At 36.8% G+C, this 21,332-nt stretch overlaps 1 protein-coding gene and 1 long non-coding RNA gene across 2 annotated transcripts in view; both read left to right on the top strand.

Annotated features, from left to right (window-relative positions):
- LOC138906456 (uncharacterized) overlaps positions 1–21,127 on the top strand; it is a 153,842-nt gene extending 132,715 nt beyond the window's left edge. The window contains exon 2 of the long non-coding RNA XR_011413855.1: positions 21,007–21,127. This is a non-coding gene — a long non-coding RNA (uncharacterized lncRNA). The remainder of the gene's footprint in view (positions 1–21,006) is intronic.
- On the top strand, positions 15,361–20,951 carry LOC104104248 (ABC transporter I family member 11, chloroplastic-like). Its single transcript, XM_033658195.2, has 10 exons — positions 15,361–15,523; positions 15,615–15,660; positions 16,340–16,419; positions 16,741–16,792; positions 16,918–17,051; positions 17,397–17,511; positions 17,628–17,714; positions 17,865–17,913; positions 19,078–19,162; positions 20,415–20,951. Exons 1-10 carry the CDS (start codon positions 15,414–15,416, stop codon positions 20,485–20,487), a joined length of 831 nt encoding a protein of 276 aa, XP_033514086.1. The 5' UTR covers positions 15,361–15,413; the 3' UTR covers positions 20,488–20,951.
- Positions 21,128–21,332: the final 205 nt, after the last annotated feature.

Raw genomic sequence — 21,332 nt, 5'->3', positions numbered from 1 at the left:
TAACACCAACAATAAAAGAACAGAACAATAACAACATATATATATTATTTTCCAGCCCTATATACACCATCAAATACTACAAAATAGCCCAACACACCCCAATCTCTTCGTACACAAAACGACCACCGTAGTAGTGTCAAACGACCCGAAAATGTTATGACGAACGACCAGCCAACCACCCTACATTTATATGGTGTTTATAAACCCCCTTCCTCCTCCAAAACTCCACAAAATATTAGTAAAACACGCAGCCCAACAGCAACACAAAACAGTCCACAAAACAGTCCGCTACAAGTGAATAACTCGAACTCACGGCTTCCGATCACCGTCCCGTGAGTTCTTACAAGTATAGAACGACTTACCATGAATTTACAGAAGAAAAACTGGATGAAAGAGAGAAGTAAACTCACCTTATTTGTTGGATAACTCAGCTCTTATCTTGGTTCTTCAAACTCTAGGTTTTACCTCCAATTGGAACTTGAAAGGGAGAGAAAATCAATTAGGGTTTGTGGGAAATTTTTGGGAGGATTCTTTGCAGAGCTTATGTCTGGTTATTATGCTCTATTTTAAGTCTAATATATGAAGAAAATAGGCCCTTAAAAGGCCTCTTTGGACGACCCGAAATGGCCCATTTTTTTGGGCTCTCATTTAAGCAAGTAGGTGACACACCTACTTGTCACCTAGCAGCTTGCGCAGTATCGCACAAATGCCCATATCTCATTACTCCGATGTCATATTGACAAACGGTTTAATGCATTGGAAAATAGACTCATAGATCTTTAATTTGATGGGTGGAACACCCCATAACTCTAAGTATATTGGGAGAAAATCGCAGTTACATTTGACCCAAAGTTTCAGTAAAACTTATGAATGTAACTTGTGATGACTTTCATCGACTTTTGTTCCACAACTCTCTTGACTTCAAAACATAACACACGGATGTCATACGACTAATATAAATCATAACATAATCTCCTTATCATGTTAAGCACCCTAGTCTCACCCCAAAGGTATATGTTATAACATTCCCAACTTGTCGACTTTCGACGAAACATTATTTTCTTCAATTGCTTTAGCTTCTGAACCGTCCAACCCTCTTTGTACTTGTTGTTCATGATCTTCAATATTTGTAACCTCAGAGGTAACATGATTAAATTAATTTATATACTTTTAAATATTATCTCATTTTTGATCCTACATTAGTATACTTACGATGCATTTTTATGTACGAAAATATAGGGTGTAACACGGCCTCACTCAATCATAAATCTCTCCAGTCTCTCGGGCTCTTAATAGTCATGAAACTCAGCCCAAATAACAATAATATGATGCATAAATAATGAATAATAAAGATTGAGATAAAATAAACAAGTAAATTGTGACTTAGTACAAAACAACAATTTAGCAGATAATTCAACATGTACGAGACCTTTGTGGTCTTTACAACACTGTAACGACCTGACTTGTCATTTTAAGAATTAGCACCCCGTTCAGTGACTTAAGGTCTTGAGCATCTTTGTTATATGTATTATGACTCGCGAGTGTGGTCGAGTTTGATTTTTGGAAGATTCAGAATTTAATTAAAAGAACAATTCTCATTTATGAAGCTTAAATGAAAAGAGTTGCCCGGAGATTTGACTAATGTGTGAACGACCTCGGATTCGAATTCGGATGATTCCAATAGCTCTGTATGATAATTTTGGACTTAGAAGAGTGTCCGAAATATTATTTGGAAGTCCGTAGTGGAATTAGGCTTGAAATTGCAAAAATAGGAAGTTTAAGTTGGAAGTTTGACCGGGGAGTTGACTTTTTGATATCGGGGTCGGAATCCAATTATGAAAATGTTCATAGGTCTGTTATGTCATTTATGACTTGTGTGCAAAATTTGAGATCAATCAAACTTGATTTGATAGGTTTCTGCGTCGAATGTAAAAGTTAAAATTTCTTAGTTTCATTAAGCTTGAATTGGGGTATGATTCGTGGTTTTAGCGTTGTTTGATGTGATTTGAGGTTTCGACTAAGTCCATAATATATTTTGAGATTTGTTGGTATGCTCGGATGAGGTACCAAGTGACTCGGGTGAGTTTCGAGGTAGGTTCGGACCATTTCTAGGCCATTTTTAGTTGCTGGTTTTTGGCCACAGAGGTATGCATCGCAATCGCGGACAAAAGGTCGCGATCGCCAAGAGCCATTTTGTTGTTTCGACACTGTGAATCGCGATCGCGTAGAGGAAACTCCTGTCGCACTGACCCGACTTTAAAAGCTCATATCTCGCAATCTATAAAGAATTTGGATATGATCAAAAAATAAAAGTTGTAGCCCTTTGTATCTAGTGTTCAGAAAAGTAAACCATTTGTTATTTGGAGTTGATTAAAAAGCGTTATGGTGGATACACTACAGGCTGTCTGGGATGAGTTTCGAAATCTCTATCGCATAGGGCTGACTTTCGAAGCATATATCTCGATATCTATAAGGAATTAGGAGATAGGCAACAAATGAAAGTTATAGTCCTTGGAGTCTAGTTTTTAGAAAGTTACACCATTCTTCGTTTGGAATTCTGTACAAATAGTTATGACCATTATACTAGATATTGTCTAGAAGAGTTGGGGAGTTTGTTCTTCGCGATCACGATTGGTTTTCCGCGATCGCGAAGAGCAATTTTTGGGCTGAAAATTTTGTGCTTCGCGATCGATAAGAGTAAATACCTAGACAACAGCTATATTTCGAGGTTTCAGCCATTTTTAACATATTTGGAGTTATGGAGCTCGGATTGAAGCGATTTTTGAGGAGATTTTCACCATATGGATTGGGGTAAGTATTCTATATCCTAAAGTGATTATACTTCATGATTCTATGATTATATACATCATTTATTTCGGATTTAAATGGAAGAAATCAAGATTTTTGCAAAATCTTCCAAAAACAAAAATTTAAGATTTGGAGGTCGAGTTGTTATCGGAATTTGATAAAATTGGTATGGTTGAACTCGTATCGGAATGAGTATTCGTATTTGGTAAAAAGTACGCCGGATTCCGAGAGACAGATCCCCGCGTTGACTTTTTTAATAAAGTTATACAATTAATTTGGATAGATTTGAGTTGTTCGGAAGAACAATTCAAGTAAGAAGGCGATTTTGTAATATCGGCGTAACTTCAAAAAAAGGTAAGTATATTGCCTAACCTTGAGTGGGGGAATTACACCTTAGGCATTGAGTCTTATGTAAAAATTGTGTAATTGAAAATCATGTACGCGAGGTGATGAGTACGTACTTGGTTTATATGTGCATATTATATCGATTGAAATTCGTAGACGCCCTTACGTATTAAATTGAAAAATTGTTGTAACTTATTAAATCCAATATTTGTCATGCCTCATTTCTTGTTTGCCGAGGTTGTTTTTATATGATAATTTGGTGTGATTGCCACTTGACTTTTATGTGAACTCTGTGTTTGTTTGAGTTGCCATTTGTTTTATGAAAAACACCTTCATTATTGATTTTACCTACAGATAATTTAAATGGAAAATTTATTTAATAAGATGAATAAATCTATTTATTTCTTGTAGTTGTGATTTAAAGGAGATGTTGTTCCTTGATGAATTACTTCTCAGTTCACGTTGTTGAAAATTCGGTATTGAATTATAAAGGTCGTGAATCATATTGAGGCAAAGCGCCAAATTGTGAAATATTATTCGGTTGAGTTGTTCACTCCCGAACATTTTGTTAAGATATTGTACACATTATGATCGAGTCGTAGGGTCTTTATGGTGGAAAACTAATGTATTGTTGATTTCTGTAGAGAGTTGTAATATTTGAACACTTGATGTGCAATTTGTGATATGTTGTAATATTTGAGCACTTGATGTGCAATTTGTGATATGTTTTAATATTTGAGCACTTGATGTACAATTTGTGATATGTTGTAATATTTGGACACTTGAGGTACAAGTTGTATTATGTTGTGATATTTGGGCACTTGAGGTGCGATTTGTGAAATATTATGATATTAATACGCATGCGGTGAGAAAAGGGTGGCTTGAAACGTGTGTTTAGTAGGGGAACTACTAGAAGTCATACGGTGATATAAGGCCAACGTGTTGAAACGCATGCAATGAGATAAGGGTGGCTTGAAATGCGTGGCTAGTAGGGGAACTACTAGAAGTCATGCGGTGTGATAAGGGTGGCTAAAACGCGGGATGCTATTTCGGAAAAAATAATTTCTTTAAAATTAAATGGGAAGGCTCTCGCGGTGATATAAGGAAATGAGATATTGTGAATTTATTTATGTTCTTGTCTTGGGTGATTTTGTTTCATTTAATATGTAATTTTTTGTCTTCTTCTGTGGTGTACTAGTTAACTTTATTATTATGTATTTTGTGCTCCTAGTTATATTGTGTTGGCTTTGAACTTTTAGCACGTGACTCTAAAGAAGTATATTTATGTTTTTTCTTACTGATTTTCGATGATTGAGTTGATTTAAATAAAAAGGAATTATTATGTTTTAAATTAAATAGTTTTACATCCAAATCAGTAGTTATCTGATGCTTTAATTTAAGTGCAATGTTATTTTCTTCACCCAAATGATTTCTAAAATAAATTCATGTTTTTGTTGATTTCTTACTTGATTTAAAAATTATCTACTTACTTTATTGAAAATAAATTGATCCTGCGGATCTTATATACATTTATTATTAACACGTGAGTTGTCCGTGTGATTGTGATAGAAATATGGGCATGAGGTGTCGGGAAAAATATGATAATTTTATTATTGACACATGAGTTGTCCATGTGGTTGTGATAGAAATATGGGCACGAGGTGCCGTGGAAAATATGAAATTGGGCTGAGACCTGTAATTTTTATGATTGTGAAATGAGGTGTCACATGGTAACTTTTACTTGAAAAATATATTTATTTGAAAGAAGTATATTCGAAAGATATTTATTCAAAAGAAGTATATTCGAAAGATATTTGTCTTAAAGAATAATATGTGAAGGATTTATATTTGAAGGACTTGATTAATTGATTGTACTTGTGTTCCTTATTCGTCTGAGCAATAATTATGATGTTCTTGTTGCCTTGATGTTATATCACTAGTTGATTTTGTTGTTATCATTGTTAGTTGTGTTCCAGTACTATTGTATATTGCTATATTGCACAAGTTATTTGACTAGTGAGTGTCTTGACTGTACCTCGTCACTACTCCACCGAGGTTAGTCTTGATACTTACTGGGTACCGACCGTGGTGTACTCGTACTACACTTCTGCACATTTTGTTCAGAGCCAGGTATTGGAGATATCAGATTCGGGCAGAGTTAGTGTGTTGATCGCAAGGATTCAAGGTAGAGTTGCTTGGTCGTTGCAGTCCCTTAGACTCTTTCCAATTTATTGTACTGTTAATTATTATTCGAACAGTATTGTATAATCGATCCTTGAGATCATTTCATAAATCTAGTTAGAGTTCGTGACTCAGTATTACCAGTCTTGGGAGGTTGTTATATTTGTAATTATTTTCGTTGTTGGTTTATATATAAAAAAGAAATGGCTTGAATTGTTATTATAATTGGCTTACCTAGTCTTAGAGACTAAGTTCCATTACGACGCCTGTGGCAGGATTTTGAGCCGTGACAAGTTGGTATCAGAGCTCTAGGTTCATAGGTTCTACGAGTCACGAACCAATTTAGTAGAGTCTTGCGGATCGGTACGGAGACGTCTGTACTTATCTTCAAGAGGCTACAGAGCTAGTAGGAAATTCTCCACTTCTTTCATTCCTTATCGTGTGACATTTATTTAGCTTGAAACATATATCTTATGTTCTTTTGCATCCACTAGTGTATGAAATTGCGCACTCGGTATCAACAATGCGCCAACGGTTCGTGATACTACAGAGGGATTATAAGGGAGCCAGAATTGCTCAACCATTGTTATAACATGTCATCCAGATCGAGGATGCGGAAGTATTGAGAGATCATTCAGTTGTGCACATGGGGGTGCAACAGGTTCTGACATCTAGTTGATAAGTATGATCTTGAGAAGGTTTAATTAATTTCCTAATCATCACAATCGTGGTAGGTTCACGAGGTGGATGTAGATCTGAAGATAGTTGGTGGTATTAAAGACTATGTAGTTCGTATGGGATTTCTATTTAGCGAAGGGTACATACTAGCAGCCAAGGCACTGGAGGAAGCGAGTTTAACTGTCACGAGGATGACATGCGCCAAATAAATGGCTTGAGGTGTTTTATGACCGGTGTCATACGAGCGATGAAGGTTAGTGTTGTGGATCATCGGATTGTGTCCTATAGCTTTGCGCCAAGTGAGGGGAGTCCACTATCAACGATCAGATTGTGGGGTCATGTGTTATATTAGTTTTGGCCTGAGATGTATTTATGCGATATTGAAAGGTTCTCCGAAATTTGAATATGATTAAGATCTGAGATTTGTATGGGATGATGCTGGGACTTGCGATATTCACGCTTCCTTAATAATCTACATTTCAGTACCAGCGAGGTCACAGTAATAATTTCAGAATACTCGGGGTGCTACAGTAAGTTCTTTTAATGCACCACTGGCACGGGATTCCTATAATGGTTATTCCAGTTATCCGGTAGAGACTCGGTATGAGCAGCCGAACCCGCAGAGGGGTTGTTAGTAGTGTGATTGTACTAGCCAATTCATGAGAGAATGTCCCAGACTTGGGAGAGACGGATTTCATCAGAATACTTAGGCTACAAGCTTTATTCCAGTTAATACTCCACGTGCACAGCCAGTTAGGGGTGGAGGACATGCGGGTAGAGGGCGCCCAAGAGGGGGAGGCCCGACCCGTTGATATAATTGCTATGACTTGGTTGAGGCCAATACACCAGATGGTGTCGTACATGCATGGTTTAATTTATAATAAAAAGAGCACTATTCTTATTTTGATTCAATTCTGATTATCGAGGTGAGACCTCCTATCGTGCTCCATATAGGGCGAGTTTGTGATTTGTACACCACTCACGTGTTTACCCTTGTTGGGAGAGTTGATGATGTTAGCCCGTATCTATCATTTTTTATTTTTGTTCACTATTTAGGGCTATAAGTCCAAAAACAAAAAAAAAATGACTTTCTATTACTCACTAAAGTGGGTTTTGATGTGATTTCGGAATAATTGATTTCAATTTTATGAATTATATGTCCTATTGGTATGGGGGTCATTATGTGTTGTGAAAATTGTTTACGGAATTCATTAAAAAGAAGAAAGAAAGGGAATGGAAAATTTCAGTTGGCACAATGTGCAAAATACCTATGATTCAGAGATGAGGACGAGATCCTCGCATTTTTTATATGACGTGAAATATTTAAATCGGACTACAAGCCGTCGTGGAAGTTATATAAAGACGAGGTCCTTGTGTTGAAAATTTTATGTGTTTAAATTCTTCCTTTGTGAAATTTAAATTTGTATTATAGAATTAATAAGGAGTCATGCGTGTTAGGCTTATTCGATAATTTTGTATATCTTTTTATGCATATTTAGCCATAATTGTGCTGTAATTATTGAGTTTTAACCTACGAGGTGAGTGCTCGGGTGGCGTTAAATGTGACTCGTTAATTCGGGTAAATAATTATGAGGTATTCATGACTCGCGTGTTGCTGTCACTTTTACGAGAAGTTGAAATGAGATTTTGGTGAATATGAGATTAATTGAGGATGCTGAAATTAATTATAAACAACTATTAGGACCAGCGATGTGGTTATGGATATGCGTGTTATGTGTGCGTAGGCACGAATTGCTACAGCCGGTTGGGACTAATACCGTTTGTTGATGAATTTAAAAATTATTTGGAGTGTAAGGAATTGGCTTAAAGGCTTATAAGTATGAATAAAAGAAAAAATCTCCACTGAGATGATGTTGTTGGACCCCTGTTAAACTTATGGTGATGTAGAAGCACCGGCGAGTATGTGTGAAATAATGCACTCAGTAATCTAATGTCATCGGAATAGTTCTTGGCACGTTCGAGGACGAACGTATGTTTAAGAGGAGGGGAATGTAACGACCTGACTTGTTATTTTTAGAATTAACACCTCGTTCAGTGACTTAAGGTCTCGAGCAGCTTTGTAATATGTATTATGACCCGCGAGTGTGGTCGAGTTTGATTTTCGGAAGATTCAAAATTTAATTAAAAGAATAATTCTCATTTTTGAAGCTTAAATAAAAAGAGTTGACCGGAGATTTGACTTATGCGTGAACGACCTCGGATTCGAATTCTGATGATTTCAATAGCTCCGTATGATAATTTTGGACTTAGGAGAGTATCCGAAAAATTATTTGGAAGTCCGTAGTGGAATTAGGCTTGAAATGTCAAAAATAGGAAGTTTGACCGGGGAGTTGACTTTTTGATATTGGGATCGAAATCCAGTTCTGAAAATTTTCATAGGTCGGACTTGATTTGATCTGATTTGATAGGTTTCGGCGTCAAATGTAAAAGTTGAAATTTTTTAGTTTCATTAAGCTTGAATTGGGGTATGATTCGTGATTTTAGCATTGTTTGATGTGATTTAAGGTTTCGACTAAGTCAGTAATATGTTTTGAGACTTGTTGGTATACTCGAACGGGGTACTGAGTGACTCGGGTAAGTTTCGGGGTGGGTTCGGACCATTTCTATGTCATTTTTAGTTGTTGGTTTTTGGCCACAGAGGTATGCATCGCGATCGTGGACAAAAGGTCGCGATCGCGAAGAGCAATTTTGTTGTTTCAACACTGTGAATCGCGATCGTGGAAGCCTTTTCGCGATCGCGTAGAGGAATCTCCTGCCGCGCTGACCCGACTTTGGAAGCTCATATATCGCAATCTATAAGGAACTTGGAGATGATTCAAAAATAAAAGTTGTAGCTCTTTGTGTCTAGTTTTCAGGAAGGTAAACCATTTGTCATTTGGAGTTGTTTACAAAGCGTTGTAGTGGATACACTACAGGCTATCTGGGAAGAGTTTGGAAATATCTATTGCATAGGGCTGACTTTGGAAGTTTATATCTCGAAATATATAAGGAATTGGGAGATGGGCGACAAATGAAAGTTATATCCCTTGGAGTCTAGTTTTTAAAAAGTTACACCATTCATCATTTGGAGTTTTGTACAAAGAGTTATGACAATTATACTAGAGGCTGTCTAGAAGAGTTGGGGAGTTTGTTCTTCGCGATCACGATTGGTTTTCCGCGATCGCGAATGTCACGACCCAAAATCCTAACCTGTCGTCATGGCGCCTATCGTGGAACTAGGAAAGCCGTCTCATTCCAAAACAAACCCATATTTTCATTTCAAAAATAACTCCAAGTCTATTTAGCATAAAAAACTTTGTAAAAGAGTTCAAACCAAAACAAAAGTGCGGAAAAGAAAAGCCTGATATCGGGGTGTCACTAAGTCATGAGCATCTAGATAATCAAGCTAATACAACCAGTGTCTAAATATCAATACAAGACAGAAAGAAATATAGAAGGAGATTCAAGGTCCTGCGGACGCTGGCAACTACCCCGTAGTCTCCGATACTCGATCGCGCTCGAATTCAACGTGATCAAACACACATAGATCTGCACATAAAGTGCAGGGTGTATCATGAGTAAAACCACCTCAGCAAGTAACAGAAATAAATAAGAAACTGAGAAAAACAAAAACGAGCTACACATAATACAGTTCATTTCAGAAATTTTAGTTAAGGAATTTAGGCACGCTTTCAAACTGGTGTTTCAAAAATCAGACGTTTTAAGCTCATGCGATACAGTATAAGTCCTCTAAAACATCACAACAGAAATGACGAGCAACAAGGTGCATCAATAAATAAAAGAAATATACAGCCTCACAGGGGCTACTGTCACCCATCTATCTCGACAGCTCAATCGCTCGGCTCTCAGCCTTAATACTCACACTCAAGGTACATGCGCTCACTGGGGGTGTGTACAGACTCCGGAGGGGCTCCTACAGTCCAAGCGCTATATTGCTGCGGCGTGCAGCCTGACCCAATATTGTTGCGGTGTGCAACCCAATCCAAGCACTGTTACGGCGTGTAGCCCGATCCAATATCATGGCCCGAAGGCTTGTTGCGGCGTGAAAACTGATCCAACATTTACTGCGGCGCACAACCCAACCCAACATATCACACACACCGCTCAACCTGGCACTCATGCCCTATATCAGTCACTAGCCTTTCCAACTTCACAATTTTCACAACAATAGCCCAAACAAGGACTATAACAAGTACAAATCAAATCATGGGAGAGAACCGGAACAAAATGCATAAGCAAACAAGGACTGAGTACAAGACAACAATTTAACAGTCAATACAACAAGCTCACGACACTACGGGGCCCAACAAGTTTCCATATAACCTAAGCATGGTTTCTAATATGTAAGACAGTCAATAATTCGAAAGCAAGAGTGAACAGGTAATAACAAGGTGTATTTGACTTTATAGTCTACCGGGACGGACCAAGTCTCTATCCCGCTCGGTTCCCACTCACACGCCCATCACCTAACGTGTGTGTCACCTCTAAATATCGACATTATATGAACTTCTCGGGGTTTCGTACCCTCAAGACCAGATTTAAAACTGTTACTTACCTCAAACCAAGCAAAATCCTACTCCGTGATGCCCTTGCCTCTCAAATCGGCCCCCAAACGCCTCGAATCTAGCCACAAGCAATACAATACGATCAATATAGGGTAAAGGAATCAATTCCACAAGAAAAATACCAAATTAGACTCAAAACCCAAAATTGGCTCAAACCCGGCCCCCGGCCCCACGTCTCGAAATCCAACAAAATTTACAAAACTAGAAAGCCCATTCACTCACGAGTCCGCACATATAAAATTTATCCAAATCCGACATCATTTGGTCCCTCAAATCCTTAAATTAAACTCTTCAAAATCCCAAGCCTTAACCCCTTATTTCCACTAATTACATGATTAAACAATGGAAAATCACCATATATATGAGTATTAGGGCTCAAGCAACTTGCCTCACTGATAACCCTTGAATCACCCTTCAAATATCACTCCAAAAGCTCCACAAACCGACTTGAAAATGGTGGAAATGAACCAAATTCACGAAGGGTTCTATTTATGGTTTCTGTCCAGGTTTTTCGCACCTGCGGACAGATTTCACGCTTATGCGCCACCGCACTTGCAAAAATTTCCATCACAGGTGCGGAACTCACTTAGGAGCCCAGGTTCTGCATCTGCGGCCCAACATCTCGCACCTGCGAACGCGCACCTGCGCATTTCCTTCCGCTTCTGCGAAGTTGCACAATGCCCCCCTTTCCGCATCTGCGCCCCAGGTTTCGCACCTGCGAGCTCGCAGATGCAACCTCCAACTCGCACCTGCGCATCCTGCCTAGCCCAGCACTGCCCGCTCCTGCGGACTTCCCATGTGCCACCTGCAACTCTTCCTTCCGCATGTGCGGAAATAGCAGAAGCAGCAACTTCAGTTGTATTTTCCAACTTTGACAAATCCGTTAACCACCCGGAATCACCCCGAGGCCCTCGAGATCTCAACCAAAAATACCAACAAGTCATATATCAACATACAAACTTAGTCGAACCTTTGAATCACCCAAAACAATATCCATACACCAAATTACCCTCGGATTCAAGCCTAAGAACTTCTAAAACTTCCAAATTCGACAACCGATGCCGAAACCAACCAAACCACATCCGAATGATCTCAAATTTTACACACACGTCACAAATGCCACTATGCCAGCAAGTCCTTATAGAACTTAACAAAGACATCAGCAATTACCTCTGGTTTATTCTTCATATTAGCATGATAATCCTGTATCTGAGTAATGACCTGTTGTAATCTTTTTTGCTTGATGATTGAATGAAAGTATTTAGTATTATCATCTCCCAGTTTCAACCATGTTACTTTACTCCTTTACTTCAAGAAACACTCTGCCAAGAAAGATCTCTCTTTATACTGTGTGTTGGAGTATTAAATCTGAAGGATTTTGTTGTAGTTTCCTTTGGATTTACAGTAATTCCTCTCTAGTTTCATCAGCTTCATTAACAATATTCTTGAAACCTTGTGCATTCAATTCTCTCAATCTCCTCTTCAGTAATTTAAGTTTTCTAACAATTTGAAACATTTTGTGTCCCTCTACTTGAACACCCCAAACTGTCCCCACCAGCTCAAGGAAGTTTGAGTGAGTAGACCATACATTACAATACTGGAAAGGTTTTCTCTGACTTCTTGGAGGCTGCCTCAAAGTAACTCTAAGTGGATAATGGCCACTCACTTCCTCAGGCAAAAACGTGGCCACACACTCTGGCATGTTGTCTATCTAGTCTCCGTTTATAAAAGCCCAATCAATCTTGGAATAAATTATATCTTCCCCTGCTTATCATTCCATGTACACCTATGTCTATGACTAGGTAAGTCTAGCAATCCACACAATTCTATACATGTGTGAAAATCAAAAATCTCAGCCATGGTTACTGGGTTACCTCCAATTTTGTCCCCTGGAATTAATACAAAATGATAATCTCCTAGGATAATGCATGGAGTATTACTAACTACATGAACTCTCCTTATATATTCCCATAGTTCTTTTATGTCATCTCTAGTGTTAAAAGCATAGATGAAAGTAACTTGAAACTGCAATTGCATTGGTAGATATATAACTTGACAAGTGAGAGCTTGTGACGATCCCACTCCTACCAATACCTGGTACATATCTGATTTCCATGCCACTAAAATCCTTCCATTATAATGGGAAGATAAATTAGTAGCATATTGCCAGCCTACAAACAAGTTATTTACAACCTGTTCCACTCGATGTGCTTTAACCTTTGTTTCAAGCAGTCCTACCAATCCTACACGAGTCTCATTGCAGAGGAGCTTGACCTCCTTCTACTTACTAGGGCCATTTAGGCCCCTAGTATTCCAACACAGTAAGTTAACCATGACCCGAAGGGGGTTGTAAAGCCCCTCACTCATTTTTAACTCCACTAGCTTGATTATGCCCTGACATACTTGATGAGGTACTTGCTTGCATCCCAATTCCATGATGCGTGTTGCTATTTTCCTCCCCTCTTTATTTTCCCAAAACCTGAAATGAATTTATAATAGATACATGTTTTTGTTGCACTTGTGTTGCTTTATTAACTCTATGTGGAGTAATCTACTCCTCAGCTTGATCCCCACCCCCCTTAACTATATGTTTGCATCCTTCTTTTTAGGAGATATTGTCGCTTCCCTAGCTTCTTTGTTCAGCCCCTTCTCCTTTGTTTGCATTCCAACCTTATCTTGTTGGTTAACAAGTTGTGGTTAAGTTTCTTCCTCTTGTTTGTTCTTCTTGTTTCTTCTACAGTCTTCACTCTTATGGCCATATTTCTTACAGACTTGACACAACGTAGGTTTTCAATCATATTCAACTCTCTATCATAACTCCCCTTTCATTTCTAAACAAAATGTTATCAGGGAGGGTGGTATCAACTTCCACTTCCACCAATAACCTGGTAAAATTTAGACCAACCTTCTTCTCGGTGTTCTTATCCACCATTAGAGGTTTGCCTACCAGATTACCAAGCTTGCTTTGACCCTTTACACTCCAATACTTAAAATCAAGCCCGGGTAGCTTAATCCAAATTGGAACCATGAATAATTCTTCTCTAGTGAACTCCATGTCTGACGACCAAACTTTAATAATAAACGGCTTGTTATCAAAATGATATATCCCACCTTGAATTACCTTATTCTTCCCTTCAGCACTGTCGAATCGAACTAAAATTATACCATTCTTAAGCATTACTATTTTGTTTATCCCATATTTTGCCCACAATCTCTGAATAAACCCATTTAAAACAGCAAACGGTGGATGAGCTCCTAGAACATAATATACTACGACATTTTCCCAAAATTCTATCTCAGAGCTAATATCATCATAGTCAATTTCTCCAATGGGGTTCTTACCATGAGTATTAGGCTGACAATACTCCAATTAGAACCCAACATTTTCTATATTTGCTATATCGAATTTGTCCCAAATAGAAGCTTGTACTGTTTTCCCTTGATTGCTTTGCTCTTCTTCTCGGCTCGCTATCCTAATTGACTCCAATTGCTCAGTTTGTTCCACCTCATCTGCCCAGGACTGCTTACGATTCTCCTTTAAATGTTGAATCACCTCCACCCATTCCTTCAGCTTTTCTGCATCTGACTGCTTTAGTGTAATTGCAGTCCGATTCACACTTTGAGTCAAATTAGGTCTTCTATCGTCTAATGTTGAGTCCTCTTTACTTTCCACAACACTATGTTGTTTTTCTGTACGTCCTCGTTGAGTAGCTATAGACTCATCTGCCATTTTTGCTTTCCAAGAGGGTACCCGAGCTCTCTTACCCATGGCAGGCGCAAGTTAGATAAACGTGCGCTGAGAGCGAAGCGAATACCTCATCTTAGTATTATTTTCCAAATTATCCCTTACTGATTTAAGCATTTTCTTTTCTTTTTTGTTTCTAGCTTCTACCATTCTTTTAAAATCAGATGCATGAATCATATTGTAATTTTCCAAAATTCTTTTTTGACTTTTCTTGTTTTTGATTTTTTCTTTGTGTAATGTCTTGTGGCTTTCGAATTATCTTCTTCTTTTTTACACTAAAGCAAATTATCTGCATCCTTCTTTTGATTATCAATTATCTTCCTACAAATAATCATTTATAATTTTTTATGTTATTCCTTTAGAAATGCAAGGCAAGTCTTCTACTATTATGAAGGCGTTGTATGATAGAATTAGAGAAGAAATTGTTGAGAAATGTTATCATGTGTGAGTGATTTTGCTTATTATTTCACGGTGGATTATCAATATATAGTAACTTTTGAAATAGATTTCTAATTCATACTGAATGTTGTATTTTGATTATTCAAATCATCGTGTAAACAATAAGTAATTATACTAGATAATATTTTTTTTGGTTATAACTATATATGTTATATTGATCTAAATCTTTAATGTGTATGTTTACTTTCTGTTTTATATTTTAATTATAAATAAAATAAAAAAATAATAAAAGTCTCTTACAATAAATATTTGAATTTACTTTTCTCTTTAAAATAAATATAAGACTTTGGTACTATCCTTTTTGGTAATTTGACACTCAAAAATATTTTTCAGAAAGATTGGCCAAACACAATTTGCTTACCAAATATTATAAAAAGTACTTTTTAAATGAATTAGCAAAATACAAATTATTATTTTTTCAGAAGTACTTTAAAAAAATACTTATGAAATTTTTAAAATAAATTGTTTTTGAGGCCAAACAAACTCTTCAAACATTATACTTGAGCACTTCAAATAATGGCTAAAATTTCGATTATATTTTAAATAGCGGCTATTTGAGCACTTCTCATTATATTATATTTGGTTCCATAGCTCCAGAAATCAGAAGAAAGATGGGAAGCTTTCCACTTCCCTCGCCGTCGTCGTCTCTACTGATTTCCAGCTCCTCTTCCATTTCGGGAAGACCATCATCCACAATTTTTTATCCTCGCAGGCGCTTTAGGCAAGTCTTGTTCCTTCTTTTTTCGTTTTTCTCCGATTCTTGCCATATAATTTTACATTTGGGAAGTTTGACTTTCTCATTTCTATTTCAGAAAGGCGCAAGCACTCTCCGTTTCCTGCGATTACTCTTGTTTCGAAGTAAAGCTCTCTTCTTTTATTTCTTTTCCTGAATGATAAATTTTGTATTATTTGCTCCTTTATCTTTTCATAATCTTAGGATAATTAATTCCTGCAGAGTTATTTAACATTGTTTTGCTTCCCCATATCTGGGATTTAGATGTATAGCAGGCTTCCTTTTCTTTGTTGTGGTGGCGGCAAAAAATGTTATGTTACTTAGGTGGGTGGACCTTATTCTGTAGCATATACACCATTTAAACCAACAAGTCATTCAGCAACTTTTTATTGAATTCCCAATGATATTTCTTTTAATGATATATCTTTTTAAGTATCCTATACTCCTAATGTACTTTTCACTTTTATTTTAATTTTGTATAATGTCGGCCTGAGATGATTTTAAACGGAGAAACATGGTTAGTGAGGATTGATATAACCAATCCGAACTTGTTTTGGATTGAGGCGTAGTGGTAATTGTTGTTTGTAGACTCCTAGAGGTTTATAAGTATTAGAAACACGGTATTCCAAATAACTCTTTGCCATCTTAATTAACAAGGGATGAAGCCTGCTGAACTTGAATTCATTTTTCTCTTTTTTGTTGATCGTTTTTGGTTGTCCAGAGATTAGTTAACATATTGCGGTTGTATTGTGGAGGTGCTAATAATAGATGTTCGACCCTTTTCCTTTTTATGGATTTTTGGAGATAAGGGACGTGTCTTATCGACCTCCAGGGACCAAGATCAACCTATTGAGTCAAGTCAATCTTTCAATTCCTGAGAAAAGGTACAGTCTGTGTTGCTATAATTCAAATGCAATACATTCCATTACTGTCATAAATTTCCTTTGTCATCTTGTCAGATCCTGGTTTAGAGCTAACAAGGGATTATTTCGTCTATTTCTTGATTGGATGGAAGCACACATGAGATCAGAAATCCAGCATCTCATAAGATTTTCAAATGTTTTAGCTATTCAATAAGATTTGTAAAAACATATGAAGCTGTCTATGGAACAATGTCGCTGCTAATCAACTAGGATCTCAAATACTGATATGCATTTTAAAGAGGCTCTATGTGGAAGAGAAGATCTGACATGGTTTTTTTGTAGTTTTGGCTTGATATTTGGACGAAGTGGCAGTGGAAAAACTACTTTATTGCAGGTCTTCCTTTTGATTTTGTCTTTTCTATTCAAATTCATTTTAGCCTTTCTCTTGTCCAACCAATGAAAGGTACTTTGTTCAGGCTGCTTTTTATCTTTGACCTTCTCCATGCAAACCAATGAAAGCTGCTTGCAGGGTTGAGCAAACCAACGTCAGGTTCAATATATGTGCAGCGATATAGTGATGATGGTGAAAAGATCAAGTCTCCTGAACCTTTACAACCCGAAAGAGTTGACATTGTTTTCCAGTTTCCTGAGAGGTACTCATTTTTTGGTTGGTGGTGTTTCATGCACTGTCAGGATGTTCTTTGTGATACAATGCGATTTTCATGAATAGGCCCATATTGAACATAATACATTTTCATTTGCTGTTTTTATTGAGAAAACAACAAAACCCCTCCAGTTAGCAATGCAATTATTTAAACTCTATTTCGTTACTCTTCAATTCTGGTATTATGTACATAAGTATATAGATTTATCTATTTACATGCATATTAGTAAAGTGAGTATTGCATGGTTAGGTAGGTACATAAAGTTTAAGCAGTTCTTTTTGTTTCCAATAGCAGTTTATTCAACTTGATTTTGTTTGTTTCACTGCCTTACAAATACTTTGTTGCTGACACAGTTCTTGATGAAGTTACATTTGGATGGCCAAGACAAAAGGGTGGCCTCCAATTAAGAGAGCTTCTTGCATCGAGACTTCAAAAGGCCATTACCTCGGTACATATTCCTTTATTGCGATTTAAACTGTCTTTTAAATTTGTCTTCCAAAGGAGAAAAGCTCGTCCGCGTTTCAGCAAATTATGACAGGCTTTTATGTGGTTGACAACTCCTAGGTTGGTCTAACAGGAATGTCTTTGGACAAGGATCCCCACTCATTAAGCGGTGGCTACAAACGTCGGCTTGCCCTTGCTATTCAGTTAGTAAGGATTTCTCATTATGAAAAACTGGAAGTACTTGTATTCCGTTTATGTGCATTTATGTGAACATGCATATGCCCATTTGTGTGACAAAATATTGTTGATATCTTGGGTGATCATCTGTCTATTAATATAATATTTCTCTTTACACAGGTTCAAACACCAAATTTATTAATATTGGATGAGCCTCTTGCTGGTCTCGGTATGAAGAAGCTCACCGCTGTGATCTATTTCATTTTGTTCTTTGGACTAGTATTTTTCTTCCCATTTGTATGTTTTTCCCTGATCGGGTATTATCCATTAGTTGGTGATTCTCCTACGTATGTATGCTTGGGTAACGAAAGTGCTGGTTTAATGGAACATGAATAGTTGAGATTTCTAGGTTAAATTTGAAAGGAAATAGTAGGAATTGAGATGCCTGCACAAGGATTTTACATTTGATATTTTCGAAGAACAGTCTTTCGTCCCACCATAGTTGTTAAAGTCTGGATCTTCGTATTCTGTAATCTCAGTAGTCCGAACTCACAAAAGTTCTAACTTGTTATAAATTGTCTAAAGCACCAAGATTTTAAATTCTTACTAGTAAATAGTAATTAGCTTTAGTAATCTAAAGAAAAGAATCATGTATATGTTACTTTTACTTTATGAAGAACGTACAAATTATGTTAAATCTTTCTGCCATAGAACATTAAGGTTCTATTTTAGGTTGCATTCTCTAATTCTCCAAAAACTAATGGCAACCAGGTGGTATCTCTACATCTGTTTTAGAGGAGCTCTTCTTTGGCTTCACTGAAAAGCATTTTTCCTCTTAAATATAAGCTTAGAATTCCTTGTTGGGTTATGTGTTCTTATTCTCCAAATGGTAACATCGATGTAAAGAAAGATTGTTGTTTTAAAACACTCTTGCCACTATCTGCATACCAGCTCTCATATTTGCTTTTGCCAATATGATTGCAAGAGGTAATCTGGAAATTTATTGTATTAATTATTTGGTATGGGTGGTGCAAGTGGAGTTCAAGAGCTTGCCAGATTGGATCGTACCTCAGTTCGGGTTGCATGTTGGATAAAATGGTATGAAGCTTGCTTGTGGTGCAGAGCAGGAGGATTGTTTTATGGAGTGATGCTATTTCCATAGAGATCGGAAAACTTAATTGTACTGATCTCTTTTGTTTGATGTGATTTGCTAGCATCGTCATGTTCTTGCTTAATGAATTACTGTAGCATCGTCTGTTTGCTTAGTTTAGACCTTGGAAGTTATTAAATGGATACCTTATTTTCATATTTTGGACCCAACTTTAAATTATACTCCTATTTGAGTAGCTAACCCCAGTGTCTGAAAAAGTGTAGATTTTATGAGGGAAATCAGATTGGAAGGCTCGTGCAGATGTGGCGAAATTGTTAAAGAATCTAAAGAAGGAGCTAACTTTACTAGTTGTCAGCCATGACCTCAAGTAAGTTCTTGATTTGGTCCATTTGATGTTTTTGTTTACATACGTTATTTTATTGGAAATGTATCACCATGCTGGATGTCTAGCATTGTTCACTCGAGGTTGGCATTGATATCAAGAAAATTAGTTGACATTTTCTGGTGAAGCCGTGGATGAAGTCATTTATCCATAAATATTAACTCTGGAACTCCCTGTCCCTTTTTGCTCCTTAATAACCGAGAAATCCGTTGTTTCGCTTCGAAATCTTTCTTCTACTCCTAATGATTGTCATATGAATTTTTTTTTTTTATTTTGTCAGCTCTTTAGCTCTTGCTTAGCTCTTTTTTGTTCATAGCTGACTGTCTTTTATGTACTCTCTTTTGTATTTCTTGCATCTTCTGGATGCCATATATAAAATTCCACTCACTTCATCAAAAATCTTTCTTCTACACTTCTTCACTTAAAATATCAGACTTGTTTGCCAATCAACATTCGAACTCGTGATTTGCACCTACCACACATCCTGCATCTACTACCTTTGCCACTCCGTGTGCCACTTTTGGTTGTGCCATAATGATAATATCAAATGTCATGATAAAGAAATTTTCACTTAACTTTTAGTCTCTTCATTTAAAATTGCGTATCTTGTTTCCTTGTAGCATTTTTATATATGAACGCTGACTTCATATTTTATTGATAATATATTTTAGAGTTCATATAAGAATTTGTTTGTATGACAAGCAGCCAAACAACAGATTAATTCATCAGATGTTGAAAGCGGAAGAGTAGAGTTTAAAATTTTAAAGTGTTTGCAGTAAGGTGAAATCTTATCAAAGATAAAAAGGAAAACCGATACAATCAATTTGAAATAGAAGGGAAAGACAATATAAGGACACACTTTTACACTTAGCACAATCACCTATTTCCGAGTTAAAGATCAATCAATCTATTGTGCCTCAATCCGTAACTAGTTGGCCTGCTATAGTTTTCACTACTCTCCTTGAAGGATACAAAAAACTAGGGGTGGCCACTATTTTTCATAGGTGAGGTAGAATTGCATTCAACTCTCAACTTGAGCATATTCACACAAGGGTATTTAATTGGAAGACAATAAATCATCATTTTGTTTCTGGTACTCCTTTTTTTACACTAGCAATTCATCGTGGTTCTTGATTAATTTTTAACTACACATAGCTGGCAGTGAAATTCTGTATGTTCCTATTTTATTTGAAAATTTAGTTCCTTCTCTAATAGCCGCATTGATGGTGATCTACAGGGAGTTGGCATCTTTGGTCGATCAGTCTTGGAGGATGGAAATGGGACTTAAAAGAGAGCCACTACCCATTTAATACTCCGGGATTTATTATATTCCCAGCCATTAGTTTCTGATGCAATGGATTAGGTATTAGCACAGCTATTAGGCCTCTTTATTGTCGCGCTCTTTCAGTCAAGAATTGAGTAGTAGTAAATGAAGCTCAAAAGATAAAAACGGCATGGTGCGTTACCATTGTAACTGTGAAACTCTGATCTTTCACTTTAATTAGAGGTGTCAAATAAGCCGGTTGGGTTAAAGTTCCAAGCTGCCCAAAGTTTGCTTGGGTCAAGATGGGTTGGTTTAGAAAGGGTTGAGAAGCGCGTCATAACCCAATCTGCCCAAGTAGACCAAATATATTTGTCATAGCTCACTATGCAACCAAAATCCAGTTTTTATTTCAAACCATGCAGATCTTAAATATAATGTATGTGTATTTTAGATGAACAGAAGACTTCGGAGCATTCGAATCATATGCTCATATGCAACTTTCTGTGTTTCTATGTTATTAAGTGAGGTTGCTCTATTGGCAACAGTTCTTAGTTTCAACCAAGAGGTTGGGAGTAGGGGTGTCAATGGTTCGGTTCGGTCGGTTATTTTATAAAATTTATGTCATACCAATTTTTCGGTTATTCTATTATATATAACCAAAATTAGACCTTTTGAAACCGTTCCAATCTTCTCTTCGGTATCAGTACAGTTCGGTTAATTTTTGATAATTTTTTTTAAATGTCATGTAAAAATCACTAGTAGAAGTAGAATGCAATAACATACGTACTTTTATAAGACTTGGCAAAATTTTTTAGACATTTTTATAATTTAAAAGGTGATGAATTAAGAAAACATGAAAGATGGCTACAATATAGATTCACTAGCTATTCT

The sequence above is a fragment of the Nicotiana tomentosiformis genome, chromosome 2 (assembly GCF_000390325.3).
Source record: "Nicotiana tomentosiformis chromosome 2, ASM39032v3, whole genome shotgun sequence".
Taxonomy (NCBI): domain Eukaryota; kingdom Viridiplantae; phylum Streptophyta; class Magnoliopsida; order Solanales; family Solanaceae; genus Nicotiana; species Nicotiana tomentosiformis.
The sequence above is the reverse complement of the archived record's forward strand: the minus strand, read 5'-3'. Positions and strand labels throughout refer to the sequence as shown.